The sequence below is a fragment of the Drosophila ananassae genome, chromosome XL (assembly GCF_017639315.1).
Source record: "Drosophila ananassae strain 14024-0371.13 chromosome XL, ASM1763931v2, whole genome shotgun sequence".
NCBI classification, from domain to species: Eukaryota; Metazoa; Arthropoda; class Insecta; order Diptera; family Drosophilidae; genus Drosophila; species Drosophila ananassae.
The window spans coordinates 4,627,089-4,640,033 of NC_057931.1; the positions used below are offsets into that span (position 1 = coordinate 4,627,089).

Sequence of the window (12,945 nt, forward strand, 5' to 3'; positions counted from 1 at the left end):
CACTTGTGCGACACACTACACTTGTTGTTGTTGTTGTTGCTGTTTCTGTTGTTGATGTTGTTGTTGTTGATGATGATGATGTTGTTGCTGTTGCATTTCTTTTTTTCACCGTGTCCTGTTTGTTTTTTTCTTTATTTTTGTTTTATTTTCTGTTTTTCTTGTTTTTTTTTTTATCTATTTTTTTTTTTTTTGCAAGAGTATGGCAGTGGCAAGAAGAAGAAGAGCAAGAACAAGAAGAAGAAGAGATTGAGAGAGAGAGAAAAAAACAACGGAATATCTACGCCTCTGTCGACGCTGACTTTGACGGCGACTGCGACTGCGACCGCGACTGCAACTGCGACTGCGGCGTAGCGCGAAAAGCAGACGCAACCGAGAGCCACTCGCTGAGCTCCTTTTTTTTTTTTGGCACCGGGTGGCAACACTGCCACAGGGATTTCTTTTTTTTTTATTGCGGGGGGAGACTATCTATTTTTTTCTTCTTATTTATAAGTTTTTTATGTTTCTTCGGAGAGTTTATATTTCTGGTATTTTATTTTTTGTTTTTATTGTAATTTTAGTTTCTGGACAGCTGGATTGTTTTTATTTTTTAAATAATTTAAATTTTTGAGTTTTCTATTTTTTTTTTGGTTTCTCTTTACCACTTATTCCTTATCCACTAGCTTCTGTGCTTGAAATATTTCGAATTTTATTTAAAAAAAAATAAATATCCTGCCATACGTCAGAAAAGGACATTCGAACAGGGACACACACGCACACAAAAAATCTGAAAAAGGGGGGGCACTAGTTCAAACTCCAAGAGAATTCTTTAAATTCTTGTATTAGTTTTTTCTTTGTATTTGTTTTTTTTTGGAATAGCACTAGAAAAAAAAAATAGAAAACTTAACACAATAAAAAAAAAAGTTGTATTTATTTTTATTATATTATTTTTGTTGTTGTGCTATTTTGTTTTGTTTGTTGTTGTTTTTGTTGTTGTTGTTGTTGTGGAGTGACAGCTTTGCAATTTCGATAACTTTGTTTCTTTGCAACTATTTTTCTATTTTTTATTTTTATTTTTTTGTGATTAAGAGAGAGGGAGAGGGAGAGAGAGAGAGAGAAAGGACAAGGGTGTGCGTGTGTTGGTGGGAGAAATCCACCCAATGTCTTTGAGAGAAACAGAGAGAAAGCGAGAGAAAGAGAGTGAGAGAGAGAGAGAGAGTTGGAGCCAAAAAGGGGTGTCCAGAGAGTGGGTGGTGGGAGTGTAGTGTAGTTTTTGGGGGCGGGGTGGGGATTTTTTTTTGGTGACGGGTCTCAGACGCCTCGCCTTCTTCTGCTTCTATGACTTTTTGAGTTTTCCTTCTGATTTTTATTTTATCCTTTTCTTTTTTTTCTTCCTTTCTTGGCTTGACACTTTTTCGCACTTTAAAAGAATTGTTAAAAAAAAACAACAACAAATGTAAATAAATAGTTTAATTTAATGGCCACACTAGACACTTTACGTTTTTCGGTTTTCGGTTTTTTTTTTTAAGATTTTTTTATTTATTGGTTGGTTAATTATTTAGCTTCTGTGCTTTGGATTTTTTGTGGAGGCTCTTGTGCTTTTTTCGTCCGCCGTTCGCCGTTATTAGCGATTTCTCTGCGAGCGCTCATATGCCGTTACTCGCTGGTCGCGACGGAATGAAGGACTTTTTATTTATGTGTATGTCCTCGCCGCAGTCAACGTCGCTGTTTGCTACCGCCGCCGCCGCCGCAGTCGCCGCGAACTGAGACGTCAACTGAGACGACACACACACACACACATACGCACATCCTCCTCCGCAAGGCTCCTCTCTCCACTACTCTCTAACCGAATATCCTGCGAGTATGCGAAAAAGTTCCAGCGAGCTTCCCTACCCTCCCTCCCTCACACACACACACATGGGATTACGGAGAGAAGTCCAACTGGGAAGCTCTCGTTCTTTCCATCTCGCCATCTCACCTTCTCTCGCTCATCCTTTCCCTCTCATTCTGGTGCTTTCGCTGGTGCTCTTTCTCTCGCTCTCGCTCTCGCTTTCTCTCTCTCTTTCTCACTCTCTCAATAGTCGCGGCATCGTCGTGTCCTGTCGCTGTTTTTGACGCCGCGATTCCTTACTTGCCTTGGTATAAGTGCGGGTGTCCTGTGTGTTGGTGGAGCCTGTCTAGCTGTATGTGTGTGTGTCTGTGTGTGTGTGCGCGAATTGAGATGACGACGACAGGAACAGCGACAAGAACAGCAACAGCAACAAAAACAAAAACAACAACTCTGCTGCTGGTAGCTGATACTAGTCGCGAATTACACTTACCGAAAAACTTGTCTTTAAAATGCAAAAATACAAAAAAAAAAAAATTGCATCCACTTCTGAGATAATTATAATTTTTCACCTTTTGACAATTAATCATTTATGCCAGAATTGCCACTCTTATATGAAATAGAGTTGCCAATATATTGCAAAAATAAATTTAGTATTTTTAGGGCTAATATTTATAATTATAAAACAAACAAAAAATACTTAAAATATTAGAAAAATATAATTTCTTTTAAAAAAACATCTATTTTAATTTTAGACGCGAGGAATCGTCTGGGAATCACCAGGGATATCATCTGGGAATCATCAGGTAGGACATTTCATTGAAAAAACAACAAACAATACAACATTTTCTCAATAATACCATTATTTTTAACTCCTACCTTCACTAATATTTTTTTTTTATAATTTTAATAAAAATTAAACAATAATTTCTATCAGTGTATGCCTTTTGCTGCTGCCATTGCCACACATCGTCATCTGCGCCAAGTTCCGTTCTCAGCCTCTCACCCGTTCTCTCTTTGCTACTTATTCCGCCACGCCTCCCCCTCCCCCTCCTCCTCCTTCGCCTTGTCACACACACACATACACTCTAGGAGAGAAACACACACATGTACACGCGAACTCTAACATAGGCACGTATCCTGTGCCGCCTACCTCCCCCCCGCCCCTGTTGACACCCCCTTGAGTCCTGTCGGCGTTTTAGTTGCCCGTAAGTGCCACGACGGCCGTCACAGTCCAAGTACTGAGAGAAAAATATATATAATGCTTGATTTTTAATAAAAAATAACAATTTCAAGTGTATTTTTAAGATTACATTTTTATAGCATACATTTTGGGGCTTGTTGGGGGAATCCTCTTTTCCCTCTCTCTCCTCCTTCGTAGAGTATCTCTCAGTGTATGAGAAGTAACGGACAGAAGCATGGCGAATTGGCACCACCCCCCAAAAATCCATGCGAAAACCCAAATCACCCCACCCACCCCCCACCACCCACTCTGCCAGCCGCCGTCCATCTCCTCCTGCCACTCTCTCCCCCCACTCTCACTCCCACTCCCGCAGTGGTCATAAATCGAATTTTTGTTTATGTGGTGGTAAGGCTGCTGTCCCCCCTCTTATCCCCTCACCGCCACCACCCCGTTAACCGCCCACAATCGCACCCCGCTGAGTCTGCAGCGAACATCCTGTCATTCCAACAGTCGCGAACGTCGTCGCCGTCGCCGTTGACGCCTCTGCCACTGTAGACGTCGCAGCCAGCGTCCGATGGTTTACGGTTTGTTGTGTTTTGCGATACCCAGCCTCTCTCTCAGCCTCTCTCCCAGCCTTGCCATCGTTCAGTACGGAGGAAAGTGGGTGGCTGGGTGGTGCCTTTTGCGTTGCGGGTGGTGGTTCTGTCGACGTCGCCGGCGCTGCCGCTGTCACTGCCTCGGCCCGCGTCGCTGTGGGCGGTTGGGGCGCCTGCGTCGCTTTCTCACGCTCTCTCTCTTTGGTGTTTTTTGCTCTCTGTTGCTCTCTCTGCGCCTGCTCGGCTCTCTTCTCGTCGCTCTTTCCCACCCATCCTTTTGGCATCGAGTTCTGCGAGCTGCGCCCGAACGTATGCAGCGATTTTTTCCGTGTTGTTATTCTTCTCCATCCTTCGGGGGGTTGAAATTCCTTGTCCGGCTCCCTGACGCCCACTCGCCCCCTCTCGTCATCCATCCATCCACCCACCCACCATTCGGCCCCCTTCGTTCTCTCTTCGAGAACTGTGCCGTCCAAGACCGCAGTTGCCAGGGCTGCAGAAAACAGAACTGCAGAGAATAACAAATCGACCAGGGAGGCAACACTGGCAAAAGCCAGGGCTACAAACAAAACAAAATCAAAATACGATGAAAATATAAAATAAAATATGAAATTAAACAAAGTTTAAGAAATCTTTAAGATTTTATTTTTATTTATAGCGCAGAAACAAAAAAATTAAATAGTTTTAAGTAAAAACAAAATTTAAATAAATAGAAAATAAAGTTTTAGATGCCAGGGTTGCAAAAAAAAAATATAAATATATAACAAAATATAAAATAAAAAAATGATTAAACCATATTTTGGACAAAGATAAAAATAAATAAATTAATTAAAACTGCAAAATAAAGTTAAATCCCCAAGGGGTGTTGCGTGACCAATTTAAAGACCATCCTTTTGAAAAAAAATTAAATAAAACATGAATAATAATAAAAGAAAATAAGATATCAATTTAGGGTTCGATCCCTATAGGATGCTGTGTTGCCGATCTAAGGATTCCAGAGTTGCGAAAAAAAAAATAAATAAAATAAGATGAAAATATAAAAAACAATATTAGATTAAAAAAAGATGAATCCATCTTTTAGACATACCTATTATAGCTCAGGTATGAAAAGATAAAATTAAAAAATTCAGAACCCTTTTAACTCCACGAAAGAGTTAAAAATAAAAGATACAAAATAAATAAGAAAATAAGACCAACCACATATGTTTGGTGGTTTTTAGGAGCCACTGCTTAGCAGTTTAAAAGAAATATAAAATTAAGAAATAAAAATAAAATAAGAACCCATGAAAAGGATATTGGTCATCAAGCTGAACCGCTTACTGACCTGCGGTTTGTGTCAGAAGTTCCAAGAATTACAAAAAAAATACTTGGAAAAATAGTATTTTATGAAAAATAAATATTAAAAATAAAAATTGAAAAATAAAATAAGGAGAGAAGTGGATGATGTTGACCCGAGGCTGTCGAGGCAGCTACTGATAAATTTTCTAAAGCCCCAGAGGATATGTTAGTTTTCAGGATTCTGGAAAAAGTCAAGGCTAACTTGATGTGATTTTCTGTTAAATAAGATTATATTTAACATTCTAATAGGACCAGTCTTCTCTTTAACGAAAACACTTTCCATTTAAACACTATACTTTTTGTGAATATGAATAAAAGGTTATACTTTGGCGCCAAATTCAAATACAGTGGGGATCTATGGATCCGGTTAAATTACAAACAGAATTCATCACTTTAATGAGGTTGTTCTTGTGCCAGGCTATGTTGTCATTTCCAAGTTCCAGGAGACGTCTGGATGTATGTTCGATTCCCAGCAAGTCCTTCAAATCCTTACTCATGAACTTCTCCATCGAGTCCAGCTCAGACTGTTTGGTTATCGTCTCCATGAGGGCAGAGAGAAGAGCTGCTATTTGATCCGTATAGAAGGAATAACTGAAAGAAATATATATAAAAAAATATATAGAACTCTACTATATATCCTTACAATGTCTTGATACTGTATATGTTTTCAATCAGATAGTTCTTGGCCAGTTGATAGCCCACAGGATTTTGGACCACGGCAGTAAAGATCTTCAGGACATCCTCCTTGTTCATATTGGATCCGGTAAAGGCCCATCTGATCATTTTCTCCAGTGCCCAGGTATCACGACTACAGCATAATGCCTTCAGGATCATGCTACGCTCTCCGGATACCTTCGAGGTCTTGTACAACTTCCGGAGCTCCGTCCAGTCCGCCTCGGTACCCAGTCGAATGGCTGTACAGTAGATGGTTTCACGTTGATCCACCGGAATGGTATTTTGTGTCACATTCATTTGACTAAAGAGCTTAATAGCCAGTTTCTCGCAGGGCGCCATATTCGTTTCACAAGCCAGATGGAGAACAATGGTCTTCATGTGATATTTCTCACTATTATCAGAGCCACCTGAGGGCTCTACTGATTCCTCTGACTGGAAGAACTCATTGAACTTTGCCTCCAGGATACCACGCATAAAATTCTGTCAAATAACTAGTCTTAGAAGCTATTAATCTGAGACAATCACTGTGTTCTTACCTTAAAGACAATGAATATCGGAGTTTTCTGCAATTGTCGGAACAGCCACTCCAGATTTCCGGACGCCGCTTGCCAAACAATGAACTCATTCTCCTCCTTCAGAAAACGTAGAAAGGAAAAGGCCAGGTCATAGCCAACGACACCAGCAGCGGCCAGATTAAGGACATCGTCCAGTAACTGTGCCCGACTAAGTCTATCTATCTGGGTGGGATTCTCGCCCGTCAGAGCCTCGCTCAGGAGCTGCCAGTTCCGATCATCGTAGTTGATGCGACAGGGAGCGCTCAGTCGGAGATTGAAGATGACCCACTCATCTGGTTGCGCCACCTCGACCAGCTTCAGTGCATCCCCGGCACTCACATGGCTGCAGGTTAACCAATCACTGGGCAGGGTGTGGGCCCAACTCTTCTTGCTGGCGGTGGTGAAGGTCAGTGGGATATACCAGCAATGTTGTCGGTTGATGGGCTTCCGGCCTGTGGCACTACCCTTCGGATTGCGCAGAAATCTCTGCTGATATATGCTCACTTCCCGCTTCTTATAGTTCCTTTCAACATGGAGGAGGGGATAGCCCGGTTGCAGGGTCCAGGACTCCATTAGCGGACTCACACGAATGTCCTGACGCAGACTCAAAACGCGATCGGATTCGCCTTGAAAATATATCCACAAGAGTGTCTGATTGGAGCTCTCCTTGAGTGAGCTCTTCATATAACGCCGCACTGAGTTAACAAAGACCTGTAAGGATGAAAAGGATATAAATATGAAGTTTAAATAGTAACTAAAACCCACCTCGGTGCCCACCAGAGAGTGCAACATCCTGAAGAGAACTGAACACTTCTGATAGGCTAGCAGCTCTGAAGCCATTGGTCCTACCCCGTGGGCGAATCTAACTGGCTGGGCACTGGCCCGTGAGTCCTCGTTAAGGACTATAAAAGTCACGGTCGCCAGGTGCGTCTCATGATGGCGCCATGTGGGCTCTATTTGATCCACAGCGAATCCGGCCAAGTAACCAGCAAGACCTTCGGCCAACCAAAAGACTCCGGCATGGACTAGATTGCCAAACCAATGATGGGCGAACTCCTTGGCCAAATGGGTGGCCACCTCTTCCTTGGATGGGGCCGTGGCGTGCTTCTCACTGAACAAAAATAAGCTCTCCGGGTGAGACACAAATCCAGCGTAGTCTTGAGACTTGAAGAACATCAAAGTTACTACAAATTGCAACCCTCCTTGAAGGACTAACTCTTACATGCAAGCCAATGTCTGGAAGGACCATTTGGTCCAGCTTGGTCACAGGATATGGCATCTTAAACAGATCCACGAAATAGTCTATCAACTTGGGAGAGAGGCCAATGGCATAAGCCGCCTGATCAACTTTTTCTGGACGCAACCAGGTCTTTATCGAGGGTCGAGACTCGGGAGAGTCCTGTATCTTAAACTGGTTAATGGAAAAGGATAACTGCTGTACAGTCATGCTGGGTGTTTCGTTAAAGGTAGTCCACACATAATATAAATCCTCGTGCCTGCAAGGAAACATTGTTAAGAGTTACAAGCCACTTTGATAGAATCTTACTGACTCAGTGGTTCTTAGAATAGGCATATTGCTGACGACTTGCATCTTCCGATAATGGGCCAAGTGAAGGGAGATCGGTGTCCGGTAACTGGCATCAAAACAGGGAAAGACACTGCTGGCCATATTGGGCGCCAACTGGGTCACCGCCACCCATTGCTCTTTATTGTTCTCGTCCATGTAGTGCTGTGTAAAGTAGCCACGATTTGTTCGAGACATCTGACCACTAAACTCCAGTATCAGATCGTATTCCTCGCCCAGCCATAAAAGGCTATTGAATTCGATGGTGAACTGATGCTGATTGGGTTCCTTAAAAAGGGTCTTTACTGTCACCCTTCCACCGGTATTCCTGCGGATCAACCATATCTTTGGACCAACTTTCAACCCATTGACGCCCAAAACAATCGTCCGTGTTTCGATCCATATTCGCAACTGGATTGTGACTACACCTTTGAGTATTCCCTTTGGGTTTTCCAGATCCACGATAGTTTCTAGGCTGAGGTTGTAGTGCAAAGGTCGTATATCTTGGACTCTTCTCTTGTCGGGATTGAACTGTACTGGAGAACGGGTGGATCGTATAGCAGGTGATCCATTAGGAATGATCAGCAAAAGGTGTAGGCATCCAAGAGCCACCAAGTTCCACCTCTTCGTAGACATAATTATTTGTCACGGTCGCCATAAAAGTGGTCACGGTCGCCATGAAAGTCACGGTCGCCATGCAAGTGATTTCGACACACTTGAGGGGTTTATTAGGCCGTGATGAAGGGGTTTAGCTATACTTTCGAAGATCGGGACTATAAAATGGAAGCTTTTTATAAAGTTTTCCAGCTTTAAGCCTTAAGAAAGCTCTAAGCTCTTGAAGAACTTGAAGATCAAGCTTAAAGCTTCGAATATCCTTAAGTAGAAGCTTAGGGAGTGGCGCCATCTACTGACTGCCAGGCTAGACAACAAATCAGCTGTGCGGCCCATCAGGGGGTGGCATATGAGCGCCTGCGTAAGGGTAGTCCTCCCTCGCTTTAGACTCTCTCACTGCTAATTGCTCTCTCGGCAACTGTTATGCTCTCTCTCTCTCTCTCTCTCTCTCGGTGAGTTGCAAATGTCAAAGGCAGAGGGTTTCCCCCAATTTCTGAAATTTTAGTTTCAGTGCGTTCTCTGCCATTGGAGCACTTTGCAGCGTGAGGCAAGCAGCGCCATCTAACGGTACTCGAATAGTTACGATAAATACAATAGAAAAACAAAAACCATCGAAATTAAATATATATATAGATACGATCATAAACAAATCTTAATTACTAATTAATCAAAAATAATGAGTATTATTTATAAATAAATAAATAAGTGAATATTACAAGGATATAATATTTTTTTTATTGGCGAATTTTATTCGATAATTTAAGGAAGAAATTCAATTTCGCCCCATAACGTCGGCGGCCTATAAACGCGCGCGTGTTCCCTAGAATTTCTTAATGTTTGTGTGTGTGTGTGTGTGTTCTGAGTGTGTGTGTGTGTGTGTGTGTATGAGTGTGACTGAGAGAGTACTTATTATATAAAGTGTTAGCCTGATTAGCTATTGACAGTGGGCTGTTTTACAAATTTCCTGTCCCATTTCCTTTGGCCTTTGGCGAGCAGTTTTAATTTGTTAATTAATTAAGTACGGGCGCACTTAAGTATGCTACAATATTTAACAAGCACGCACACAATCACACCTTACACATGTAGCAACATGTCTTTGACAATCAGCGAGAGAGAGATAGGAAAATGCCAGAGCAAGTCAGAGAGAGAGAGACAGAGACAGAGAGAGAGAAAGAGCATACAATTTATACATTTTTATTATTATTCCAAATTCCCGCCCCATCACACACTTTGTCAGACACTCTTTCTCTCTTTTGCCCTTCGAAATGTCAAAATATTGCAGACAAAAGTCTGCTCAGCACAACATTGCCAGCCCTAAACGAAAATTTCCCACCGGATTAGTCACATGTTTTTCCCCCGAAAGCTTTTTGTTTGAAGGAGAATTATATTTATTAAGATATTCTTATATTTGTTTAATATTTAATTGACTATAAATATCTATATTTATTTAATAAAATATTAGTTATTAAAATTATTAAATTTTTTATAATTAGAGACTTTTTTTGTCAAAGTTTTCAAACAAAATAAAATTCAAATTGACCGCCACTTGTCGCACTCTCTTCACATGCGCCACTCTCTCTCTCTTCGCTCTCATTCTACGATTTTACTCTCTCGTTGGGCAGGAATGTGAGAGCGAGCGGTTGACTCACATGGCAGTTAACATAAAAGCTGTTAGCCTTAGAAGTTTAACACTAGAAAGGACTTTTAATTTATTTTGATTTTTTTTACAAATCTATATAAATATGTAAACGAAATAATATTTAAAATTAAAATTGAAAAATGTATTTAATTTATATATTATTTCTTATAATTTAAAACCAAAAACTGCTTAAATAACTTTAAAAATCAAAGTACTTGGCCAACAAAGGGTTAACCTTAACAGCCGTTTTAACAGTGGCATAGTCCACTGTTAAGTTAACAGTGGTGTCCTACTCCCGGTCGCTAATGGCATCTCTTTCGCACCACACGCTCAGTAGCTCCTTGGACGCGTGCTCGCCAAGTCCTGTGTGTGATTTAGGAAGTTTTCGGTTTCGGTTTCAGATTTCCAATTTAGTTCTGGTTCGAACGCGCTTCCGACGAGTCATCACGGGTTCGCAAAGCGTACGCAGGGAGTCAACACCCACCCGCCCCCCAAACAAAGTCCTATTCCCCCAAGTCTCCAGGACAACACACGTTTTTTTTTCCAGTGTTTGTGCTTCAAGTGTGCGTGCCTGTGCGTGTGACTGTGTGTGTGTGTGTGTATGAGTCCGTTTTGAGGAACAGTAGCAAGGATAATAACAAACACACACCCAAAAAAAAGAAAATTAAAAAAAAAGTAAATAAATAAATAAATAAAAAAAAAAAAAACTTTTGATCTTCGAGTGTGCTTTAACTGATTCACCGTTATCTGAACGTTTGTGTGATTGTGCTTTTTTATTTTATTTATTTATTATAATATATATTTTTTTTTTATTTTTATAATTTGTTTTTGTTGTTATTATTCTCCTTGGCAAGTGCTATTGCTCTCTCGCTCTGAGTCAGTAGCGCCTGTCAAGCGGAGGGTTGGTTTTTTTTTTGTTCCGGACTCTCCCTCGCCCTCCCTGCCACTGCCACCGCCACGGAGCACCCCCTGCCTGCTCCGGCCACGTTGCCTTCGAAAAACTTCACTTCAACCACTTGCCGTCCGTCGACGTCATCGCAGCCATACAACAAACCACCGAGACACCACCCCCCCCAAAGGCAAAACCCCCACCCCCACCCCTTACTACCACTTCCCACTTCCTGGTGTCATTGGCACTCATTTACCGTTATTATCAAAAAAAAAAAAATAAAATAAATATATTTGAGTGAAAAATTATTAGAATTTATTTATTTTTAGTTGCCATAAAAACTTGAAAAAAATATATATATAAATATAATTAAAAACTAATTACAAAAAAAAAAAAAAATAAACAATAAAAAAAAGTAAGAAGTTGAAGTGAACTGAGAATTTCGAACCGTTGCACCACCCACCACCACCACCACTACCACCACCGCCCCACGCTCACCGCTCGCTCGCTCGCTCGCTCCGCTAGTCGCTAGTTCTACAGCTAGTTCACCGCTAATGCCACCGCCCACCACCACCACTACAACAACAACAACAACAACTACTACTAGTACTAACTAAGACTAGAACAACAAAAAAAAAAAATAAGAATATAAACTACTTGTACTAACCATTACCAATCACCACCACCACCAATCACCACTATCACCACCACTACTACTACTATTACAATTAATACAAAAAACTAAACAGTTAGTAACTGTTATTAGCACAAAAAAAAATAAAAATAAATAAAGAGAAAATATATTTAAAAAAAAAAAGCAAGAAAGGCAGAGAGGCCCAGATTCCGTGTCCACTTGTCCAAAATGTCGTCAGTTGAAATGAAATGTGAGCTGCACTTCAAATCCTTAATAGATGTTTCGTTTTCGAACTAAATAATCTAAAGTATATACTATATAGTGCATATATAGCATCCCGTTAGAAACATATATAGAAAGAAAAGTCAAAAAGTAGAGTACCCCAACCCCGAGTTTGTCTTGCCGTGTTTGTCACTTTTTTTTTTAGATCCTAGAAAAAAAAAAAGAACTAAGTACACTCCATAGAACATAATATTACTACAACTACTGTACTCTCTCTCTCTTTCACTATCTCTCCGTCTTACTCTGTCTGTCTTTCTTGTTCTTTCTAGTTAACTTTACTCACTCCGTTAACCAACACTCCTCACCAAAAAAATAAGAAACTTTCCCACTCAAAAGTTTTGAACATAAAGTTCTCAAGATTGGCTGGAAAAAAAATCCCCAAAAATCCCACTACAAAAGTGTTTCTTGAATGTAAATAAGATCCCAGCCCTCAAAATACACTGACAGAAAAAAATAAACCCACTCTTATGCTTGCTTATTAAATGCATGTTTCTATCGAAACTATCGAAAGTATCGATTATTATCGTTTTGTGAATGCCACAGCTAATACACTCTCTCACAAACACTCTCTCTGAGAATCGGATTGATCGGTGGATCAGAAAAAAAAAAAAAAAAAAACACTCAATATATTTCCCGTTAGTCCAGTTAACAGTTACATCATTTCCGTTTCCGTTTCCGTTACGTTCCATAGTTGCCCAGTTCGTTTTTCTTCGTTCCATCGTTCCTTCGTTCGTTAGTTCTGTTTGTTACGATTTTCGAAGCTAAAACAGAGCAAAAGAAACAACAAACAAACAAACAAACAACAACAAACAGCTACAAAACTTAATTAACATTTGAATTAAATCTCACAAAAATCTAAACAAAATCTTTATATATATTTAAGTATATATATAGATATGTATAGTGTTTCTAATCATCAATTCTTACTGTAAAATTCTCTTCTAAAACTCAAAACTAAAACTAAATAAAAAACAAAACACAATTTACACAAAAAAAAAAAAAAAAAAAAAAAAAATTAAAAAAAAAAATATTTAAATCAAAAATAATCGAATCGAACCCGCAGGCACAGTCGAAAATATCACTGACCATCAAGCATATGAGCTTGTGGCTAAAGGTAAGCCTTCCAATAAAGCTATTCTATAACTAGAGTAACTAGAGTAACTAGATTTCTATATCCC

At 40.3% G+C, this 12,945-nt stretch overlaps 2 protein-coding genes and 1 long non-coding RNA gene across 11 annotated transcripts in view; 1 reads left to right on the plus strand and 2 right to left on the minus strand.

Moving 5' to 3' along the window:
• Window positions 1-638: 638 nt before the first annotated feature.
• LOC116655278 lies at window positions 639-2,226 on the minus strand. Its single transcript, XR_006507571.1, has 2 exons — window positions 1,476-2,226; window positions 639-857 (listed from the first exon to the last, which is right to left on the minus strand). It is a non-coding gene; the product is annotated as an uncharacterized LOC116655278 (long non-coding RNA).
• A 2,975-nt stretch (window positions 2,227-5,201) lies between these two features.
• On the minus strand, window positions 5,202-8,368 carry LOC6503524 (aminopeptidase Ey). Its single transcript, XM_001964178.4, has 6 exons — window positions 7,698-8,368; window positions 7,370-7,643; window positions 6,913-7,311; window positions 6,130-6,858; window positions 5,562-6,073; window positions 5,202-5,509 (listed from the first exon to the last, which is right to left on the minus strand). The coding sequence occupies exons 1-6, from the start codon at window positions 8,345-8,347 to the stop codon at window positions 5,257-5,259; spliced, it is 2,817 nt and encodes a 938-aa protein (XP_001964214.3). The 5' UTR covers window positions 8,348-8,368; the 3' UTR covers window positions 5,202-5,256.
• Window positions 8,369-8,809: 441 nt separating this feature from the next.
• Window positions 8,810-12,945, plus strand: part of LOC6504118 — an 86,613-nt gene continuing 82,477 nt past the window's right edge. Inside the window, exons 1-2 of one of the 9 annotated variants that reach the window (XM_044716743.1) lie at window positions 8,810-8,890; window positions 12,831-12,881. The gene's annotated coding sequence lies outside the window, so the exon portion shown is untranslated. Of the gene's footprint in view, window positions 8,891-10,115; window positions 10,638-11,180; window positions 12,882-12,945 lie in introns of those variants that run through there. The other 8 variants (XM_044716746.1, XM_044716745.1, XM_044716740.1 and 5 more) reach the window with 8 other exon arrangements.

What these genes read in the sequence shown, in the direction of transcription:
- LOC6503524 (XM_001964178.4), bottom strand. Translation starts at nt 8,347, where the DNA reads ATGTCTACGAAGAGGTGGAACTTGGTGGCTCTTGGATGCCTACACCTT. An exon ending in CCTATTCTAAGAACCACTGA is followed by an intron (nt 7,644 to 7,697) that starts GTCAGTAAGATT and finishes GTTTCCTTGCAG; the next exon opens with GCACGAGGATTTATATTATG. An exon ending in TTCCAGACATTGGCTTGCAT is followed by an intron (nt 7,312 to 7,369) that starts GTAAGAGTTAGT and finishes ATGTTCTTCAAG; the next exon opens with TCTCAAGACTACGCTGGATT.